Source organism: Diospyros lotus, chromosome 1 (assembly GCF_014633365.1).
Source record: "Diospyros lotus cultivar Yz01 chromosome 1, ASM1463336v1, whole genome shotgun sequence".
NCBI lineage: Eukaryota > Viridiplantae > Streptophyta > Magnoliopsida > Ericales > Ebenaceae > Diospyros > Diospyros lotus.
In genome coordinates this window covers 27,184,717-27,204,189 of record NC_068338.1, presented here as the reverse complement: position 1 = coordinate 27,204,189, position 19,473 = coordinate 27,184,717, and the positions used below count along the sequence as shown (strand labels likewise).

The 19,473-nt window shown below is 36.6% G+C and overlaps 2 protein-coding genes across 7 annotated transcripts; one reads left to right on the top strand and one right to left on the bottom strand.

Moving 5' to 3' along the window:
- Positions 1 to 304: 304 nt before the first annotated feature.
- On the bottom strand, positions 305 to 10,306 carry LOC127793274 (aspartic proteinase 36-like). Of its 3 annotated transcripts, none has more exons than XM_052324130.1 (10): positions 9,779 to 10,304; positions 9,220 to 9,349; positions 8,833 to 9,083; positions 8,517 to 8,744; positions 3,185 to 3,347; positions 3,005 to 3,078; positions 2,815 to 2,911; positions 2,038 to 2,104; positions 916 to 987; positions 305 to 610 (listed from the first exon to the last, which is right to left on the bottom strand). In XM_052324130.1, exons 1-10 carry the CDS (start codon positions 10,018 to 10,020, stop codon positions 453 to 455), a joined length of 1,482 nt encoding a protein of 493 aa, XP_052180090.1. In that variant the 5' UTR covers positions 10,021 to 10,304; the 3' UTR covers positions 305 to 452. The 3 variants fall into 3 exon arrangements, 1 of the variants encoding a protein (XP_052180090.1); XR_008021291.1 differs by having other exon boundaries at positions 534 to 610; positions 2,691 to 2,911; positions 9,779 to 10,306; XR_008021296.1 differs by lacking the exon at positions 305 to 610 and having other exon boundaries at positions 923 to 987; positions 2,598 to 2,911; positions 9,779 to 10,306.
- A 1,933-nt stretch (positions 10,307 to 12,239) lies between these two features.
- On the top strand, positions 12,240 to 18,312 carry LOC127812080 (aspartic proteinase 36-like). 4 transcript variants are annotated; one of them, XR_008025819.1, is made up of 10 exons: positions 12,240 to 12,739; positions 13,184 to 13,313; positions 13,422 to 13,675; positions 13,770 to 13,997; positions 15,149 to 15,311; positions 15,482 to 15,555; positions 15,680 to 15,790; positions 16,904 to 16,970; positions 17,495 to 17,566; positions 17,850 to 17,928. XR_008025819.1 is itself a non-coding variant. In XM_052352406.1 (10 exons), coding segments are annotated over exons 1-10 (1,332 nt in total). In that variant the 5' UTR covers positions 12,240 to 12,494; the 3' UTR covers positions 17,719 to 17,735. The 4 variants fall into 4 exon arrangements, 3 of the variants coding, with proteins under 3 accessions (XP_052208366.1, XP_052208373.1, XP_052208357.1); XM_052352406.1 differs by lacking the exon at positions 17,850 to 17,928 and adding an exon at positions 17,717 to 17,735 and having other exon boundaries at positions 15,680 to 15,776; XM_052352397.1 differs by having other exon boundaries at positions 12,241 to 12,739; positions 15,680 to 15,776; positions 17,850 to 18,312.
- Positions 18,313 to 19,473: the final 1,161 nt, after the last annotated feature.

Here is a 19,473-nt window from a genome sequence, read left to right as displayed (position 1 = left end):
ATGGGGCACACCAACCCTTGGCGTATTTTCCCCAAAAATACTCTGATCATGAATGAAAGCCCTAGGCAACTTAATTTGATCCAAAACAGTAACCAACATCACATAAGCATATAGAATCCACTTAATTAAACTGGAGTCCAGTTGAATATAGTGAGTTAACTCCATCCACTGCACGCTTGAAAGGCAATGGTGACAAAGTCTCACTGGAGAATGCTGAATGGTTATAGGGTTTAGAAATGTGTACACTCCTGTATGATTGTATAAACAACCGTTTGAACCCCACTGTTTCATCTGAAGAAGAAGAAGAACTGAAGAGAAAGCATGAATTAAAGCAGCAGTAGGATAAATAATATTGCCATGCCAATTGGTACGAGTAGGAATTGGCCACAGGACTGTACAGAAGGACAGGACACAAAAGAAGAATGGAGAAGTAGAGCCTCTTGCACCAAATGTTACAAAAATGAGGTGGTGACAAAAGCTGCTGCAAATATCATTGGTATCAGCCTGTGAGGCGAGTTTTGTGAGGAGCTGCTCTCGCCAATCTGTCGCCAATTTAAGTACTCACTTTTGCCAGAACTAGTGGTTTCAGAGACATTTACAGACGACGAACCTAGTAAGGAAGTTCAAGCAACAGGATACAGTATCAGTGAAAGATTCAAGACTTTTGTGTAGTGCTTGTATTAGGGCATCTGGAGTTCACTTGAGATCTCATATAATCTGAATGATTTGATTTTCTCAAGTACATGAGTTCGAGTTCTTAAGGCTTTCAATAAAAAATTGAGGTTTATTTCGTAAAATTGGGCTTGCAGCAAATCCAGTTGAATCATAAGAAAGATAGTTCAATCTGGAGGTAAAATCATTCCATTTATAGTGTTTCCATATACTCCTTGGTAAATCGGATTAAGGTAAACTTACAGTCATAATTGGCCCATCCAATCCGTTGGCCAGCGAGATCATAAACAATGATCTTGTTTTTTAGCACAAGGTCTGCAAAAAAGAACAATAAAAAACAATGTCATCAGTGTTTTAAGGTTTTGCAAGAGCACAGATACAAAAAAAAAATGATATCAAACATATTTGGGTTGCTATTGAGATTCCCAGAATTTAGAATATTAACTTTATCTTTGTGCTAGAACTTTAGAAAGGAAATTAGGCGAGCAAATTTGCATATATATATATATATATACATATCTTTAAGCAAAGTTTTCTACTTGCATCTCTGTCCTGGAGATGTTAGCTGAAATATTTTAGTCCACAAGTACTCTGCTGAAGCTAAAGTTGTTGACCTCTCCAAATGAAGAAAGAAAATTTGATCTGTTTGTGTGTCTACAGAGGGCATGTCCTCTATGAAGAAAAGGGATCGGGAACAGACAGATAGCGATCTCAATTTCCTTCCAAGCAGGTTTGTCTATACCCAAGAATGGGATGGAAGGACGGAGATGAGAAGCAGTGGTATTTTATAATTCGTAAACATGGAATTGTTCTTAAAATTCTACCATTCATCCTTTTGTTGATTAAAGGTATGGTAGAAAATTACTTCAGTCGATCTTTTTGTTCCTCTCCTTATTATGCAAAAAACTTGAAAAGATCACCGAACTGCTTTTTCACCACCAACTTCCTATTCATAAGATTATCAAGACTAGTTCTTGGACAATACGAGATAAGCAAGAATCCCATGCTAAATGGAAAAAGGCAAATAATTATCAAATAAATTCAAAAACAACCTGGATTAACTTTGAAATAAATGCACAGAGAAATTACCACCATAAATCACGTTTCTGATACATTTACAAAGATAAAGAACTGCAACTATGGAATTGGGGTGATCGGTGCCTGTTTGTCCAATAATAATCATGAAGTGTTAGCAAAATTGTCTGTGACATGGCATTGTTCTATTTCCTTTTGAGGTGCTGCTTCATCTGAAAGATAACCCTTTCAGTACCCTTTTGGCTGTGTCGTGCTATTTATCTGTATTCTTGTTTCTTCCCCTTCTTAAGCATCTAGTCTATAAGAAAGATAACCTTTTAATACCCTTACCTCCTAGAACTGTTAAGCCTTGACCTTCAATTTTCTGGAATCCAATGCACCACACTGCAGAACCAACCTGCAGATACAAAATTGGTCATTCCAATCAGGAATTCTTCAAGAAAATTAGCAAATATGCTCGCTTAACAGGTAAAATACTCTATGTTAGCATCAAATGCAAATAACTTTAGGTTGCCGGGCATTTTTTTCTTGCAACAAAATGCATAGCTGATTTTTGCAAAAGACAGTAATGATAGAAATGGTGAAAGAGTCAACAACAATTTGGGTGCATCAAGAAAAAATATATTAGGAAAAGCTAATACTATAGTAGGGTATGAATCTGCGTTATATGGAGTCGGGGTATTGACTGCAAGCATGTTTCCATGCATTGAATCTTTTTCGGCCACTAAATATTAGGATGCTTAGATTTGTACCCAAAAGTTAGGTACTCATAAGTAGACTCATTTTGAATAGTTGAATATAGTGAGTATTATTTGATATTCTTCAATAAGAAGATTCATTATTTAGAGATGCAATTAAAATTAAGAGTTTCAGAAAAATGAGATTTCTACCTCTTGTCAATGTTGAAGTCATTAAATTTTCCTTTAGTGTATAAAGTGAGCTTCAATTTATACGTTTCTTAAATACATAACCCATACCCTTACCCTTGTTGCAGGAGAGGGATAAAGAGTCCAAGGAACATATATATTGCAACTGTAGCATCCTACCAGATGTCAATAGTAGATGGGCCACTGGAGAAAAGAGAAAAGAGAACATCAGGAAACTTACAGTAGAACTTTGCTGTATAAGGTAATCCTCAGGATTAAGAATCATGGTTGCATTGCCAGCAAAGTTTAAACTAACAGTTGGAAATACCGCAGAGATGCTGAATGAAGAAAAGGTACACATTTCATGTCAACGGGAAAAAAACCTGATATATATATATATGCACTAATCATTTTAGATTCTAATGAAAGACCTCGAAGTGGTTTGGTAACATTGACTCCCCTCGGAAAGAACAGAGCGTACAGACTGTGAAACAGCCGATGTAATCTGTAACAATGAAAAAAATATAAATTTTAAATTGCAGTCAACATAACTTTCATATAGGTGTCCAGAGATTAACAAAAATCTATTGAAGTGTCCTATTTTGACTTACAGCATTAATAAAAGGATCATAGGCCTCTTCTGCAAGGTATGCCAAAGTTGTGCCAGAATCTACTATTGTTCCTTGATCATCTGATGTCGCAAACACAGATGGGTCAATTGCCAATGCCTTTCCATCAACAGCTATGCTTTGCAGATTCAAGTTATAGTGTGGCCTGAAAGTTTAGATATTGAAATAAATCAAACTAAAATCAAGTAAAATTTCTTGCTTCCAAGTTAAAGATTCTACAAAATTCAGACAGGATATATGCACCCTAATATCGTGCACCATGTTTGTTGCTGTTTGAGTGCTTCATATGCCAAAAAAGAAAAACAATTAGTTGTCATCTTCTACTTTTCTCTTTTATGAGGTCTTGGAGGTGATGGTAGAGAAGTAATAGTGCATGAGGATTTCGGTTACAGCACTGCGGGGATAAATCAGGCATTACACTCATTAGCATGATTAAGAAACTTTTTTGTAATGGCATCTAAACAATTCGGAATCATTAGAAATTTATCAAACGTGGATGGATATTCCTCAGCTCAGCTTCAGCTAACAAACTAATGTTTGACCTATATACAACAGAAAATCAAAAACTGGTAGGTATTATTATCATTTTTAGTTGCAAAAAAGCAGTGTTCTAAAAGGCGCTAGGCGCTAGTCGGGCGCCAGGCTGGGGCCTAGCGCCTAGAGCGCCTAGGCGGCGCTTAAGAAAACTACTATTTTTTTTATTTTTTAAACTTTGTGATATAATTTGATGTTATTTTTAACTAAATCAAAGTTGAAAAATATTAATAATGCAACATAAACCAATAATATATAGAATTAAGCATGAGAAATAAATTATTGTAATTAATAAATAACATTTTAATTAGTCATATAATCAATACTATAAGTAAACAGCTAAGTGGATTTTTTAGAAATATTATAGAATATATATAATTAATAATAAAACTAAATATAAATCTATAATTATATATAAATATTAAATATAAAAGAAAAATAAAATAAAATAAAAACAAAAAACAAAAACGGAGCAAATGCCCCAATAACCACACACAGAGACGGGGAGACGGGAGAGAGAGAGAGAGGTTACGACAGATGGAGCTTGCCGCAGCGGAGATGGAGCTCGACGGCGAGGACGGCGGCGGCGACGATGACGCTGAGGACGACGAGGACGCGACAGATAAGAGGCGGTGACGATGAAGCTTGGCGGCGAGGATCGAGCTGGACGCAGCAACAGCGGTGAGCTACTGGCGGGCTGATGAAGCTTGGCGGTGTTGAGGCAACAGCATTGAGGCGGCGACAGCGTTCAGGTGAGAAGAGAGAAATAGGGAGATGTTGAGAGGTTCGATTTAATGATTTAGCAAAAAAAACCCTAAAAATGGCTGAGCCAACGAGTTGGGCGCCAAGGCGCGCAGGCCGACTAGGTGCCACCTGGGCTGCCTAGGCACCCAAGCCGGCCGATTACTTGGGCCGGCGCCTAGGAGGCCCGACTAGGGCAATTTCGGGGCGGCCAGCGGCCGCCTAGGCCGATTTTTAGAACACTGCAAAAAAGATAAAATTACTGCTCGCTACAACAGCTCTAAAGTTGATGATCAACAACTCAACATTATAATCATTTACACGTGTTTGGTTTACTTCTAGAAAAGGAGATGGCCACACATCAGGGATGTGTTGACTCTTTGAGAGTATAATAATAAAATAACAACATATTCGGTCTTTATCCCACTATGTGGGGTCGGCTACATGAATTCTAGACTTCTATGTATTTTTATTTTTTGTTATATTTTTATTTAGGTCCATATACTTCATATCAAACTTTAATGTCTTTTCCAAAATATTCTTGGGTCTGCCTCTACCTCTTTTTTTGAGTAATTATTCCATTTCATCAATTCTCCTTACAGGAGCGTCTCTTGGTCTACGTCTCACATGATCAAACCATCTTAGTTTAGTCTCTCTCATCTTCTCCTCAATTAGCACTACTCTTACCTTATTACGAAACACCTCATTTCTAATTTTATCTTTTTTTGTATCGCCGCACATCCATCTTAACATTCTCATCTCCGCTACGCTCGTCTTTTGTTTATACTAGTATTTGACTGCCCAATATTCTGAACCATACAACAAGACTGGTCTTATAGCTGTCCTATAAAATTTTTCTTTCAATTTTAATGGGATTTTACCATCACATAACACCCCCGATGCATTTCTCCATTTTAGCCAACCTGCCTTAATTCTATGTGTGACATTCTCGTGAATTTCTCCATCTTTTTGAATCATTGATCCCAAATATCGAAAATGGTCTTTTCTTTGTAAGATTTGGTTTTCCAATTTTATTATAACATCCTCCACTCTTGCATTCTTACTAAATTTATATTCCATATATTCTGTTTTCTTTCTACTTAATTTAAATCCCCTAGATTCTAAATTGTTTCTCCACAACTCAAGCTTAGTGTTCACTCCTTCTTTTATTTCATCCACCAACACTATGTCATCTGCAAATAGCATACACCATTACACCTTTATTTGAATGTCTTTAGTGAGTTCATCCATTACTAAAGCAAATAAGTATGGACTTAGTGCAGAACCTTGATGCAGTCCCATTGTAATTTTAAACAGTTCAGTATCTCCTCCGCATGTTCTGACCCTTGTCTCTGCACCATGATACAAGTCCTTAAGGGCTTGTATATAGGCTTTTCGGACTCCTTTCTTCCTAAAACTCTCCATAATACTTCTCTAGGGATCCTATCATAGGCCTTTTCTAGATCTATAAACACTATATGTAGGTCATTCTGATGATCTCGATACCTTTCCATGAAGCGCCTTAGTAGGTATATAGCTTCCATTGTTGACCTACTAGGCATGAAACCAAACTGGTTTCCAAGACCTCTGTTTTTTTTTCTGAGTCTCTACTCTATTACTCTTTCCCAAAGTTTCATAGTATGGCTCATTAACTTAATTCCTCTATAATTTTCACAGTTTTGAACATCTCCTTTATTCTTGTCTATAGGAACCAAAGTACTCTTCCTCCACTCATCTGGCATCTTTTTTTATTCAAGGATCGCGTTAAATAATTTCGTTAGCCAAGAGATGCCCTCTTCTCCCATGCATTTTCATGCTTCTATTGGCATATTATCCGGTTCCACCGCCTTATGATTTTTCATCTTTTTTAATGCTTGCCTTATTTCATTTGAACTTATGAGTCGATAAAATGTATAGCTCACGTTCCCTTCGAAGTTACTAAGATGTCCCAACCTAACTCTTGTGTCGCCACCATCATTGAATAATTTTGTGAAATACTCCTTCCATCTCTCCTTAATCGCTCCCTCATTCACTAATAAATTTTGGTTTTCATCTTTTATGCATTTCACTTGATTTAGATCCCTTGTTTTTCTTTCTCTTACTTTAACTAATTTATATACATCCCTTTCTCCATCTTTTGTATCAAGTTATTTATATAGATTCTCATATGCTTTTGACCTTGCTTCACTAATAGCTCTTTTTGCTGCCTTTTTTGTTTCTTTATAATTTTTTAGATTTTCTTCATTGTTGCACTGATATACAACCTTATAGCAAGTTTTCTTATTTTTAATTTTCAATTGTACTTCTTCATTCCACCACCAAGACTCCTTAAGGTTAAGGGCTCTACCATTTGTCTCTCCAAGGACTACCTTTGCCGTGCTTCTTAGGACATTGGCCATTTCTCTCCACATTTGGTTTGTCTGTCCTTCTCCATTCCATTTCCTTCTACCCCTTAATTTTTCTTTGAAGATTAGTTGTTTCTCCCCTTTTAAATCCCACCACCTAATTCTTGGATTTTGTTTTATGTGATTTTTTTCTTTTCCAATTTCTTACTTGGACGTCAAGTACTAAAAATCTATGTTGAGTAGTCAAACACTCTCCCGATATCACCTTACAATCCCTACAACATAATCGATCATCATGTCTCATGAGGAAGTAATCTATTTGGGTGCTTGATGTGACATTTTTATATGTGATTAAGTGTTCGTTCCGTTTTTTGAACCTAATATTGGTTATGATGAACCCATATGCTATAGCAAAATCTAGAATAGACTTACCCTCATTATTAATTTCCCCGAATCCGTACCCTCCATGTACCTCTCTATAGCCGTTTCCGTCTCTACTCACGTGACCATTTAAGTCACCTCCTATAATCACTTTCTCTCCTCTTGGTATCATTTGTATGAGTCCCTAGATCCTCCCAGAATTTTGCTTTTATCTCCTCACCTAACCCCACTTGTGGTGTATATGTACTAAAGATATTCATAGTCATTTTTCCTAGACTAACCTTCACCATAATAATCCTATCCTCTATTCTCTTTACATCCACTACCTCATCTACTAAGCTTTTATCCATAATAATCCCCATTCCATTTTTCGCTCGATCATTTCATGTGTACCATATTTTATATCCAGTTTCTGATAAAGTTTTTACTTTTTTCCCTACCCATCTCGTCTCTTGAAGGCACATAATATTAATCTTTCTCCTAATCATCACATCTACCACTTCCATAGCTTTGCATGTTAATGTTCCTATGTTCCATGACTCAATCCTTAATCTATTATTTTGGTTTTGGCCTTGACTTTGAATTTGATTTTGTTTTTTATTTTGATTTTGTTTTTTATTTTGGTTTTGATTTTGATTTTAATTTTAGATTAGTTTCTTTACCCACATCTGTCCAAGCACAAATATGATCAGTTAAGGGCGGTTGAACTCATATCAACCCTCTATGAATTTATGCTGATGTCTTGGTGGCAGAAAAGAGGCTTAAAAGAATTTGTTTGAAGAAATTAGAAAATGGAAAAGCATGCCGATCCATGCACTAACCCCCTTTTTTTTTTTTGCTAAGTAAAGCACTATAATCCAGTTACCAGATAAATCATGTATTATGTTTATCAATTATCACAAACACGTGACAGCTTATAGTCCCAAGATCATACACTCGGGGAACAATCTCAAGATATGCCAAAGTTCACATTCGCAACACACAGGACATGTATCCTGCATATAATTGCAGTACCTGATCTTAGATATTGTGCAAGCAGCTCTTACTATCAAAACTTGCCATCTATAATCACTTACATTACTCAACTATATGATATAATAATTATTTTTTTGTCTCTTTAACTGTCTTAGTTGTCAAGAAGCTGATCTAACAAATTATAAGTATTCAAAAATATAGTATGGAGTTTACAATCTGCACTATAAATATATGGTAAACGAAATCTTTCTCATGTAAGAAACTTAAAAAGGTGTTTATGAAATTTCAATTGTTATATTGATTCAGAATAACCTGAAGAAGATTGAAAGATAACTTACTGCAACGGTACCAGTGGACTATAAACTATATTTGGGTGCACTATCTCACCAAAAACCAATATGCCACCACCACCATTTTCTCCCTTCAAGCAATGGGAGAATGAATTTGGGGTTACTCCCTGTGAAGAAAGTTGAGATATGACAGACAGTCCCCGTTGCCCAAATCCAAAAATTCCATTTACTGCTCTATCCGACTGCGTCAAATCCCCAGTTTGTGACGTGCTACAGCTGTTTTGTAATCCACCAAACAACGCAAGGTTGGCCGATGAGTAGAAAAGAACACAATGGTAAATTTGACATGTTCTTTAGAGCTCACCCAAAGACAATGGGAGCGGAAGAGTTTGAAGTCAACGAATTCTCAACAACTAGGTTGAGATACATCACATCTGATACATAATAACCTGATGTCCCACTGCCATCTCCATACTTGAATGAGTAACTGCACTGATTATTCTGAGTAGAACAGCCAGAGTCTGAATAATCAGCTCCCAGAACACATCTTTGGTCTGAACAAGAGATCAATGAAGCTGTGGAAGAGCTTGAAGGATTGAAGAAGTTAAGAGGAATCTACACAAAAAATAAATAAATAAATAAATCGGAATTTAACAGAAATTTGGTCCATCTGTTCCATAGACCTGAAAAAACTATTCAAACAAATATGATACATGATGCATGATTAAGGGTAAGGAAAATATGATATTACTTGAAGTCCGCTAGATGTGGGGCAACCGTTGCAAGAATCACAACTGACCCACAATACATCACTTCCAGTGTCAATCTGCACATAGAATTCCTTTGGAGGAGAACCCAATTTAACTCTTGTAAAATAAAGCCTGAAACAAAACCATTGCCATAATAAGGAAGAGCGCAATGGAGTCAGAGTCATCATCCATTGAACGGAAGAAAGACATAAACAGAACAAATACACCAAAAAACAAGATTTACATATGTGTAGATAACTGTCCGCCAAGTTAAAAGAAACAAAATAACCAACACTAAACAAGAAAGATGCATGAATATGTCAAGGTCCTAGAAGGAACAAATATGAAAAAAGGAGAAGGAAAGAAGTAGCAACAAATTGGCCATAGGAAGAAGAAATGAAGAAAGACCTGAAAATAAAAGTATTCAACTCTGAATACCCCTTTTATCGAATCAAATCAAAACCCATAAATTGATAGTCAGAAATAAATAGAACTATACACATAGAAAGTCACCCACAATTCAAAGTAAGAAGCATAAAGCGAGACAATTAATGGGATTACCCAACAAGGTAGGGATCATAGGTGCCTTCGACGGGCAAATCAATGACGCCGGAAGAAGAAGAAGAAGACTGCAAGAATCGACGGTGTCTCGCCCCGTCACGCTCTCTGAGTTGGCTCAGCTCTAGCCCGTGACCTGTCGCCGGGAAAGCCCTTTCCAGAGTGAGGGCCGCCGGAAATCCCCCTACCACCACGGCCGAGAGAGCCAAGAAGAGCCAAAACCCGGCGGCAAGCGACGCCCGCATTTCTCTCTCTGCTCTTCGTTATCCTCTCTCCCTCTTTCTTTGGCTTTCTATTTTTTATTATTTTTCAACTTCCACCGACGACAATCAAAACAACGGCGGCTAAATCTTGTATATATATGTATATATATATAAAGAACGAAAGGGAAGAGAACGAAGAGGCAGAGATGGAAGGGGCGATGGTTTCTTCTCTCTCCCTCTCAGAAAAGAGAAGGGGGAGAGGAATAGTCCGCGAAACCAACCACCTCTCTCAACAGAAGGAGGTGATTCAAAACTGGATTAACGCCGACCGTTACTTTTTCTATTTTTGAATGATTTGAGTACTATTTTTCAGTTTCTCCCCACGCGCCTTCTTTCTCTTTCTTTCCTCTTTGCTAACTTAACATTAGCATTAAATAAAGTACCCTCAAATGAAGGATATTTATATATTTTTTATTTATTTTAAATGGGCTAAATCACTGTCGTCTTTCATCCTCTTCTATTCTATTAGTTGTTTAGTTTTATATTTCTTAAAAATAAAAAAAATATCATTTCTTATAAAATGATTATCAATTGAAGATTGATGTAATACTTTACTAACCATTATTATTATTTCATATAAGTTGGAGGCAGTCGGCAGTGGCTCATCCCCACCCCACCCTCTAATCCCAATTTTGAGTTGCTTCATCCAAAGGCCCTTAACATGTAATTTCCAGTTTCTAACTTAATTTGCATTTTAGCAAAACAAAATTTGGATTTTATATTTAATACTAAATAAATAAATTTATTAAACACGAAGATTAAATAAATGTAAAATTAGCGAATTCCAGAGGAGGTAATTATTATTATTGTTATTATTATTATTAATGTCCAAGGATTGTGACGCGAGCATAGGGAGGAGGGGGGGCTTGTGTTCAAATGACGCAAGCATATGAATATATCTTAGGAGAAGGAAGGAAACACGTGTAATAGGAAGCTTCCTCTTGAATGCATGAAGGTACCAAACACTCCCAGTAAAATTTAGGTATGCGAAGAGGACAAATGAATTGGGAATTTGGGATTGGGATTGCAACTTTCTGATAACAAGGATCATTCAAGTTTCAACTGCCTCCTCTCTGGCCTCTGCCCTTTCTTGGCTTTCTGATTCTTTCTTGACTTGAGTTGAGGTCCCAACAAAGGTAGTAGTACATATTGTATGTATGGCCTCCTCCTACCCCTTAAAATAAAAACAACAACTTGCCACAAAACAAACACATTTGGCTTGGCATGGCATGGCATGAGGTGATGGGACAGGGCCCCAGTCCCCATTACGCGTGTATGTGTATGCTAGCCAATATTGAATACGAAGACTAAGATTGAGGATATAAATAATTTGTAATGTAGACAATAACAAAATATCAGTACATGATTTGTATTTAATTTGTTTCTTTTCATTCATCATTTTATAAAATACTAAACTATTAGTACAAATAAATTGGTCTTGGGTCCCAAGTGCGTGCGTAAGTATATATCATCATGACCTCTCTCTCTCTCTCTCTCTCTCTCTCTCTCTCTCCCATCAATATTACACTTATTCTATAACAGTACTAAAAGATGAAAAGGCAGGCAGGCAGGTGAATGTGGTAGTGAATGAATTCCTTAGTGAATGAATTCCTTAGTGGCTAAGCAAACAGAGCTGCTCGGAACTTTGGTTTGGAAGACATGGGGACGGAAGGATATTACATTAGGCACCCCGCCCCCCCTGGTGATTACCAAAAATGCACTTGGCTACAAATCTCTTTGGGGTGGCAGAATAGTCATTCCACAAAAAAAGGGGGCAAGTCCATTAGGCTTTTGACGTGTGTTCAAACATAACTTTCAGAAAGCAGAAGGGAAGCAAAATACACAAAGTGGGCTCTCCTCGTTTTTTGTTTGATTCAAATAATTGAGCACTCTTTTGTTTCGGTTTCAAACACTCCAAATTGAGATTAAATGTCTTCGTGTTGGGCTTCTGGAGGGACCAGCCCCCACCCCTCACCCATCCAATCCGTCCATCCAAACCACACAGACAGCCCTCCCCAACTTATATCCAAAATCCAAAATAATTTTAATAAGCCTGAGGAGAAAATGAAAACAAAAGCAAAAAGAAACAAAGCATGGTAGGCGCACGCGCCACGTGGGAAAACTAGAAAGAGTGTGCTCAAAACAAACAAACAAAGAGATGAGGTTGACGACAAGAAGTATTTAAGAAATGGATAACAAGGTTCAACGTTAATCCAATTTCGAATTTTCTTCTGTTGAGAGGGGTCGTTGGTTTCGCGGACTCTTCCTTCTCTGTTCCTAGAGTCTGAAGAAACCATCGCCGCGTCCCCCTTTCACACTCTGCATCTTCCTTCTCTCTTCCTAGATATGCTCTTTCTTTAGCCATTGTTGTTTTCATTGTTGTTGTCGGTGAAAGTTCAAAAGCAAAGAAAGCCAAAGAGAACGGAAGGAAAGATACCGAAGAGACAGATAGAGAAATGGGGCCGTCGTTTGCCGCCGGGTTTTGGGTCTTTTTGGCGCTCTCCGCTGTGGTGGTCGGGGGATTTCCGGCGGCCCTGACTCTGGAGAGGGCTTTCTCGGCTGCCGGTCACGGGCTCGAGCTGAGTCAACTCAGAGAGCGTGACCGGGTGAGACACCGTCGGTTCTTGCAGTCGTCGTCGTCTTCTTCTCCAGGGGTCTTTGATTTCCCCGTCGAAGGCACCTACGACCCCTACCTTGTTGGGTAATCCCACTAATTGTCTTGCTCTCTTCTCCCCCTCTACATCTGTAGTAGTCCTACTTTGAATCGTGAGGATCTTCCTTTGTGTATAGTTGTTGTTTCTTACTATCAATTTATGGGTTTTGATTCGATTCGGTAAAAGGGTACTCCGAGTTGATTTGAATACTTTATCTTCAGGTCTTTCTTCAATTCATGGTGTCACTTCCAATTCTTTGGTTCTTTTTTCATAATTTTCCTTTCCAGGATCTTGATATATTCTTGCTTCTCTTCCTTGCGATATCTATTTTGCTATTTGATAATAAATTAACTTGATGGACAGTTACAAGTACCTATATGAAATCTTGTTTTTCCGGTGGATTTGTTCTGTTTATCTCTTTCTTCAATTCAATGGATAAGGACTTTGATTCTATTACGTTCTTCCTTATTACGGCCATGGTTTTCTTTCAGGCTTTATTTTACAAGAGTTAAATTGGGTTCTCCTCCAAAGGAATACTATGTGCAGATTGATACAGGAAGTGATGTCTTGTGGGTCGGTTGCAATTCTTGCAATGGTTGCCCCACATATAGTGGGCTCCAAGTAATGCCATATTTTCCTCACCTCTGATATTTGTTTGAACGCTTATTTCAGGTCTATAGAACCGCTGGACCAAATTTCTGTTAAAATTTCATTTATTTGTTTGTGCAGATTCCTCTTAACTTCTTTGATCCTTCAAGCTCTTCAACAGCTTCATTGATCCCTTGTTCAGACCAAAGATGTGATCTGGGAGCTCAGTATTCAGACTCTGGCTGCTCTTCTACTCAGAGTGATCAGTGCAATTACTCATTCCTTTATGGAGATGGCAGTGGGACATCAGGTTATTATGTATCAGATCTGATGTATCTCGACCTTGTTGTTGAGACTTCATTGGTTTCAAACTCTTCAGCTCCCATTGTCTTTGGGTGAGCTCTAAAGAGCCTAACCTGTCAAATTTAACCATTGTGTTCTCTTCTACTGATTGACTAACCTTGTCTTGTTTTGTGGACTACCAAACAGCTGTAGCACATCACAGACTGGGGATTTGACGAAGTCAGATAGAGCAGTAGATGGAATTTTTGGATTTGGGCAACATGGATTGTCTGTCATATCTCAACTTTCTTCACAGGGAATAACCCCAAATGCATTCTCCCATTGCTTGAAGGGACAAAGTGGTGGTGGTGGGATATTGGTCTTTGGTGAGATAGTGAACCCAAATATAGTTTATAGCCCACTGGTACCATCACAGTAAGTTTTTCTTTCAATTTTTGTCACGTTATTCTGAATCATATGAGATTTGGAAATTCGTAAGCACCTTCTTAAGTTTCTTACAAGAGAAAGATTTCATTTTTCCATATATTTATAATGGAGATTTTTCTTTCTTCTGTAAATGCCATAAAATCTTTTTAAATACTTCTAATTCTTCAGTTCAGCTCTTAAGAACTAAATTAGTTAGAGAAGAATGAAATAGTTATTATATCATAGGGTTGAGTAATGTAAATGATTATACCTCACAAATTTTGATGATAAGATGTTAGAGCTGCTTGAATAATTTCTTAGATCAGTTAATGCAGTTATATGCTGGATGCATGCCCTGTGTGTTGCATATGCGTACTTCAGCATATCTACAGATTATTCCCTGAATATATATGGTCTTTGGATTGTTAGCTGTCATGTATTTGTGATAGGTGGATAATCGTAATACTTTATTTATCTGGTAATTGGATTATAATGCTTTACTTCCCCCCTCCCCCACCACCAGAAAAAAAAAGAAAAGGATTGTTTCAAGGATTGCCAGGTTTGTCCATTTTCTAATTTCTTCAAACAAATTATTGCAACTCTCTCTTTGCTACCAAGACATCAGCATAAATTCATAGAGGGTTGAGCTGAGTTCAACAACAAACCATTCTTATTTGTGGGTATATTCCTTTTACCTGTGCTTTCTTTAAGTTGAATAATTGGAATAGGTTCAATTATTGATCATCAAGTCACCAAATAGCTTAAAGTGCTAGGGGCGAGGAAATTCTATCCTGTCATTTTATCATCCTCTCAAGTTTCAGCACATCCTTAATGTGTTGCCAGCTCTTTTTCTAGAAATAAACCAAACATGTCTAAATGATTACTATCTTGAGTTGTTGAGCGTATACTTTAGAGTTTAAATGAAATCCTCATGCGCTAATGCCCCTCCCATCCCATCCAAGACTTATTAAAAGAGAAACAAAAAGTAGAAAATGACATCTAATTGCATTTCATTTTTTGCATTTGAATCACTGAACAGCAGTGCACATGGTGCACAATAGGGTGCATATATCCTGTTTGAATTTTATAGAATCTTAGAAGTTGGAAGCATGTAATAGTAATTATGTTAGTTTGATTCATTTCAATGTATAAACTTTCAGACCACACTATAACTTGAATCTGCAAAGCATAGCTGTTAATGGACAGACATTGCCAATTGACCCATCAGTATTTGCGACATCAAGTAATCGAGGAACAATAGTAGATTCTGGTACAACTTTGGCATACCTTGCAGAAGAAGCCTATGATCCTTTTATTAATGCTGTAAGTTGCAATGAAACAATTCATTAGATTTTTGTTGATCTCTGGATTTGTAAGATGCTTTGTCAATCAATATCCAAAACAGCAGTTTCTCTCATAGACATTTCATCTGGACACCTACATGAAAGTTACATGAGTGCAATTTAAATTTTATAATTTTCTCATCTGGACAGATTACGTTGGCTGTTTCACAATCTGTACGCCCTCTTCTTTCCAGGGGAAATCAATGTTACATAACTGCATCCAGGTCTTCCATTTTCACAGTTCTGAATCTTAACTAAGTTCAAATGCTTAGTGCATATATATATATATATATATATATATCAGTTTTTTTCCTGTTGACATGAAATGTATACTTTTTCTTCCTTCAGCATCTCTGCAGTATTTCCAACAATCAGTTTAAATTTCGCTGGCAGTGCAACCATGATTCTTAATCCTGAGGATTACCTTCTACAGCAAAATTCTATTGTGAGTTTCCAGATGTAACTTTTCTTCTCTCTTCTCTCTTCTCTCTTCTCTCTTTATTTTCCAGTGGCCAACGGATGAGTTCTTATTTCAACAAGTTTGGATATGACTTCGTGTGACACAGGGTGCCCTCCCCCCACCCCCCAAAATGAAAAGAAAAATTTAAATAATAAAAAATCAAAGTAAAGTTAAAAAACAGAACAACAAACAAACTCATAACCCCTCTAACATCAATTTCAATTATTTTACTAACTACTCTTGTTTTTGTAATCTTTGTGGTGTTGTGTTCTATTTGCAAGCCAATGTTTGAGACCAGAACAGCATTGCGTATGTTTTTCTCAGAAGTCTTTCCAATCAAACAGGGCTCCATGCTTACATTACATAACATCTGACACTGTCATGAAAATGGTTGTGAATAGAATCTCAGGAGTCTTGATTGGAACTGATCAGGAAGGTTCATAATAATTAGGTGCTGCAAAAGTTATTCATGGCTCAGATTTTTCCATCTTTGACGCAAAGAGATTGGCACACGATATTTTGGCTATATCGTCAATCTACAAAGACTATGACAGCTAGAGTTGCAATATATATGTTGCTTGGACTCTCTATGCCCCTCCTGCCACAAGGATAAAGGGCTAAAGGGTACGGGTTATGCATGTAACATGGACCATTCTAATTATACTAAGTAAAGGAAAAACAAAATCTCTCTTTAGATACTAAAGGAAAATTTGATGACTTTAACATTGACAAGATGTAGAATTCTCATTTTTCTGAAACTCTTCTTAATCTTAATTGCATCTCTTAATGGTGAATTGTCTTATTGAAGAATATCACAAAATACCCACTATATTTAACTATTGAAAAGGTGTCTACTTACCCTTATCTAACGTATGGATACATATCTAAGCATTCTAATATTAGTGGTTAATAAGATTCAATGAATGGATATGCCCTTGCAGTCAATACTCATATAACACAGATTCCTGTCATAGATTTTTCCCTGCCCGAACTATAATAGCTAAAGTTATTTGCACTGATTCTAACATACAGAATTTTACCTGTTAAGAATGCAGTATTTTCTAATTTTCTTGAAGGATTCCTGATTGAAACAACCAACTTTATGTCTCCAGGGTGGTTCTGCTGTGTGGTGCATTGGATTCCAGAAAATTCAAGGTCAAGGCTTAACAATTTTAGGAGGTAAGGGTACTAATAGGGTCATCTTCTTATTGAATAGATGCTTAAGAAAAGGAAGGAACAATAATACAGATAAATCATATATCCTCGGTGAATTTCAGATGAAGATACACCTCAAAAGGAAATAGAACAATGCCATGACACAGCCTTTTTTGCTGTACACACTTTATGATTATGAGACATACACATACACCGATCACATCAAATTCAGAAGCTGCATCTCTTTATCTTTGGTTATGTATCAGAAACATGATTTACAGTGGTAATTTCTCTGTAAATTTATTTCCAAGTTAATCCAGGTTGTTTTTGAACTTATCTGATAATTACAGCTCATAAAACCTTGACAGCAATATGGTTGATTTATTTCCAAGTTAAACATGATTAATGGTTATTAAACATAAAACTTGTTTTTGTTAATTTAGTTCCAAGTTAAACGTGATTTATGGTTTTTTTCTCTCCAGTGCCTAGTAGTTGTCTGGAAACCTTAAAACATCGACAACATTATTTTTTATTATTGTTATTTGCAGACCTTGTGCTAAAAGACAAGATCATTGTCTATGATCTCGCTGGCCAACGGATTGGATGGGCTAATTATGACTGTAAGTTTACATTATCCCAATTTATAAAGAGAAATATGGAGACACCTTAAATGGAAATGTTGTTACCTCCGGATTCAGCTATCTTCCTTATGGCTCAACTAGATTTGCTGCAAGACTAATGTTACAAAAATAAACCTCAACTTTTTGTAGGAAACCTTTAGAGCGTAAAATCATATATGTGAGGAATTCAAATCATATGAGATCTGAAGTGAACTCCAAATATCAATAAATATAAGCACTACCTATAAGTCTATATCCTTCACTGATACTGTATCCTCACTAGGTTCGTCATCTGTAAATGTCTCTGAAACCACTGGTACTGGCAAAAGTGAGTTCTTCAACGCAGGGCAGATTGGCAAGAGCAGTTCATCACAAAACCAGCCTATGCTGATACCAATGATATTTGCAGCTCTTCTCTTGCATGTTTCAGCTCTTGTCTCCAGCTCATTTTTGTAACATTTGGTGCAAGAGGCTCAACTACATTTTTTTCTTCATTTCCCATCTTTACAGTCCAGTCCCTTGGCCAATTTCTATTTATACCAATTGGCATGGCAGTATTATTTATCATACTGCAGCTTTTCTTTTCCTTCTTCCAGGGAAGGGGATGGGGTTTTAGGGCTTGTCTGTTCAAAGTGTTGTTTATTACAATCGTACAGGATTATACAAAACTTCACCTACATATAAATGAAAGCCATTCAGCATTCTCCAACTTTGATTAATACCAATATGAAAGTTGTTTGCAACAATGCTCTCTTCGTTCTTTTTTTTACCATTGATGAGAATACGCAATCACTACGCTTGAATGAGCATTGAGTGGGCAGGGTCTTGGGTAGATCTTCAAGTTGCCTTTAATGAGAAGAAATGGCAGAAGGGTGTTTTGGGGTTCTTTTCATGTGTTGTGGAAATATTGTTATCAGCCGGCGGAGCCTTCAGTTCAAGTCAAAATTGTGGCTATCTGTCACTTGTTTTTGGTAAGTTTATGAAATTCATTGAATTTGCTCCTTTGGGATGAAGATTGATTTTTGACCAAGAAAATCAAAAACTTCTCAACCAAATACCAAACACGGCATTGTCTTTGTTGCCCTGAAATTTAATTTCATTCTAGAGAATGTAAATTGTCTAGATCAATGACATTTTAGGTCCAGTTATTCCATCAACAAGGATCCCCAACTCTGAATTGAATTTCGTTTTCATTGAAAGAAATGTTTGTGCACCAAACTAAAATTACGTAATGAGCATGATTTAATGGCATGTCTAGTTATGATGTGGGCTAGTGAAAAAGTGTTTTTGAATAAATAAAATCGTTTTTCTACAACTTTTGCGTTGTTTGGTCATTAAATCTTTGTATATTGTAACCACTTCACTTTATTATATTTACTTAATACATGGACAGAGTGCATAACTTTTAATCACATTGGGAAGAAGCAAAAAAAAAAAAAAAGTGTGCATAAGATTTATGTGATTTGAAATTTAATCGTTTATGTCTACAAAAAGACACTAAACTTTTATTATGTGAAGACGCATCATCATATTTAGTTTTCTACACGTGACACTGCTCAAGAACAAGGAAAAAATGGCAATCAAAACATCGTCCATAAAACGAGTTTAAAGAATAAAAGAATGATTACTATTATTATCAATTCCTATTGTGTAGAAGTCATAGAATTATTAGACTCCTTTACTATTACCAAATATATATTCAATCGATCATTGAGTATTGTACAATTATCTTCCCTTCGCTATATTGAAATTATTTATTTTTTCTTTCGTTCTTGAAATAATTAACCTATATTAAACTCTCCTTTAAACATTTTTAACTCAAGTAGTAGAGGGTGACTCCTTGCGAGAGTAATTTGAGATAGTTCTCATTTGTGTTTGTTGGTATCAGCAGAGCAACATCATGAGTC

Excerpts from the sequence above, each read along its gene's own strand:
- LOC127793274 (XM_052324130.1), bottom strand. The coding sequence starts at position 10,020 with ATGCGGGCGTCGCTTGCCGCCGGGTTTTGGCTCTTCTTGGCTCTCTCG. Across the intron at positions 8,745-8,832 it reads TCCGCTCCCATTGTCTTTGG|CTGTAGCACGTCACAAACTG; the intron begins GTGAGCTCTAAA and ends ATTACAAAACAG. Across the intron at positions 2,912-3,004 it reads TGTTACCAAACCACTTCGAG|CATCTCTGCGGTATTTCCAA; the intron begins GTCTTTCATTAG and ends TTCTTCATTCAG.
- LOC127812080 (XM_052352397.1), top strand. The coding sequence starts at position 12,495 with ATGGGGCCGTCGTTTGCCGCCGGGTTTTGGGTCTTTTTGGCGCTCTCC. Across the intron at positions 12,740-13,183 it reads TACGACCCCTACCTTGTTGG|GCTTTATTTTACAAGAGTTA; the intron begins GTAATCCCACTA and ends GTTTTCTTTCAG. Across the intron at positions 16,971-17,494 it reads AGGCTTAACAATTTTAGGAG|ACCTTGTGCTAAAAGACAAG; the intron begins GTAAGGGTACTA and ends TGTTATTTGCAG.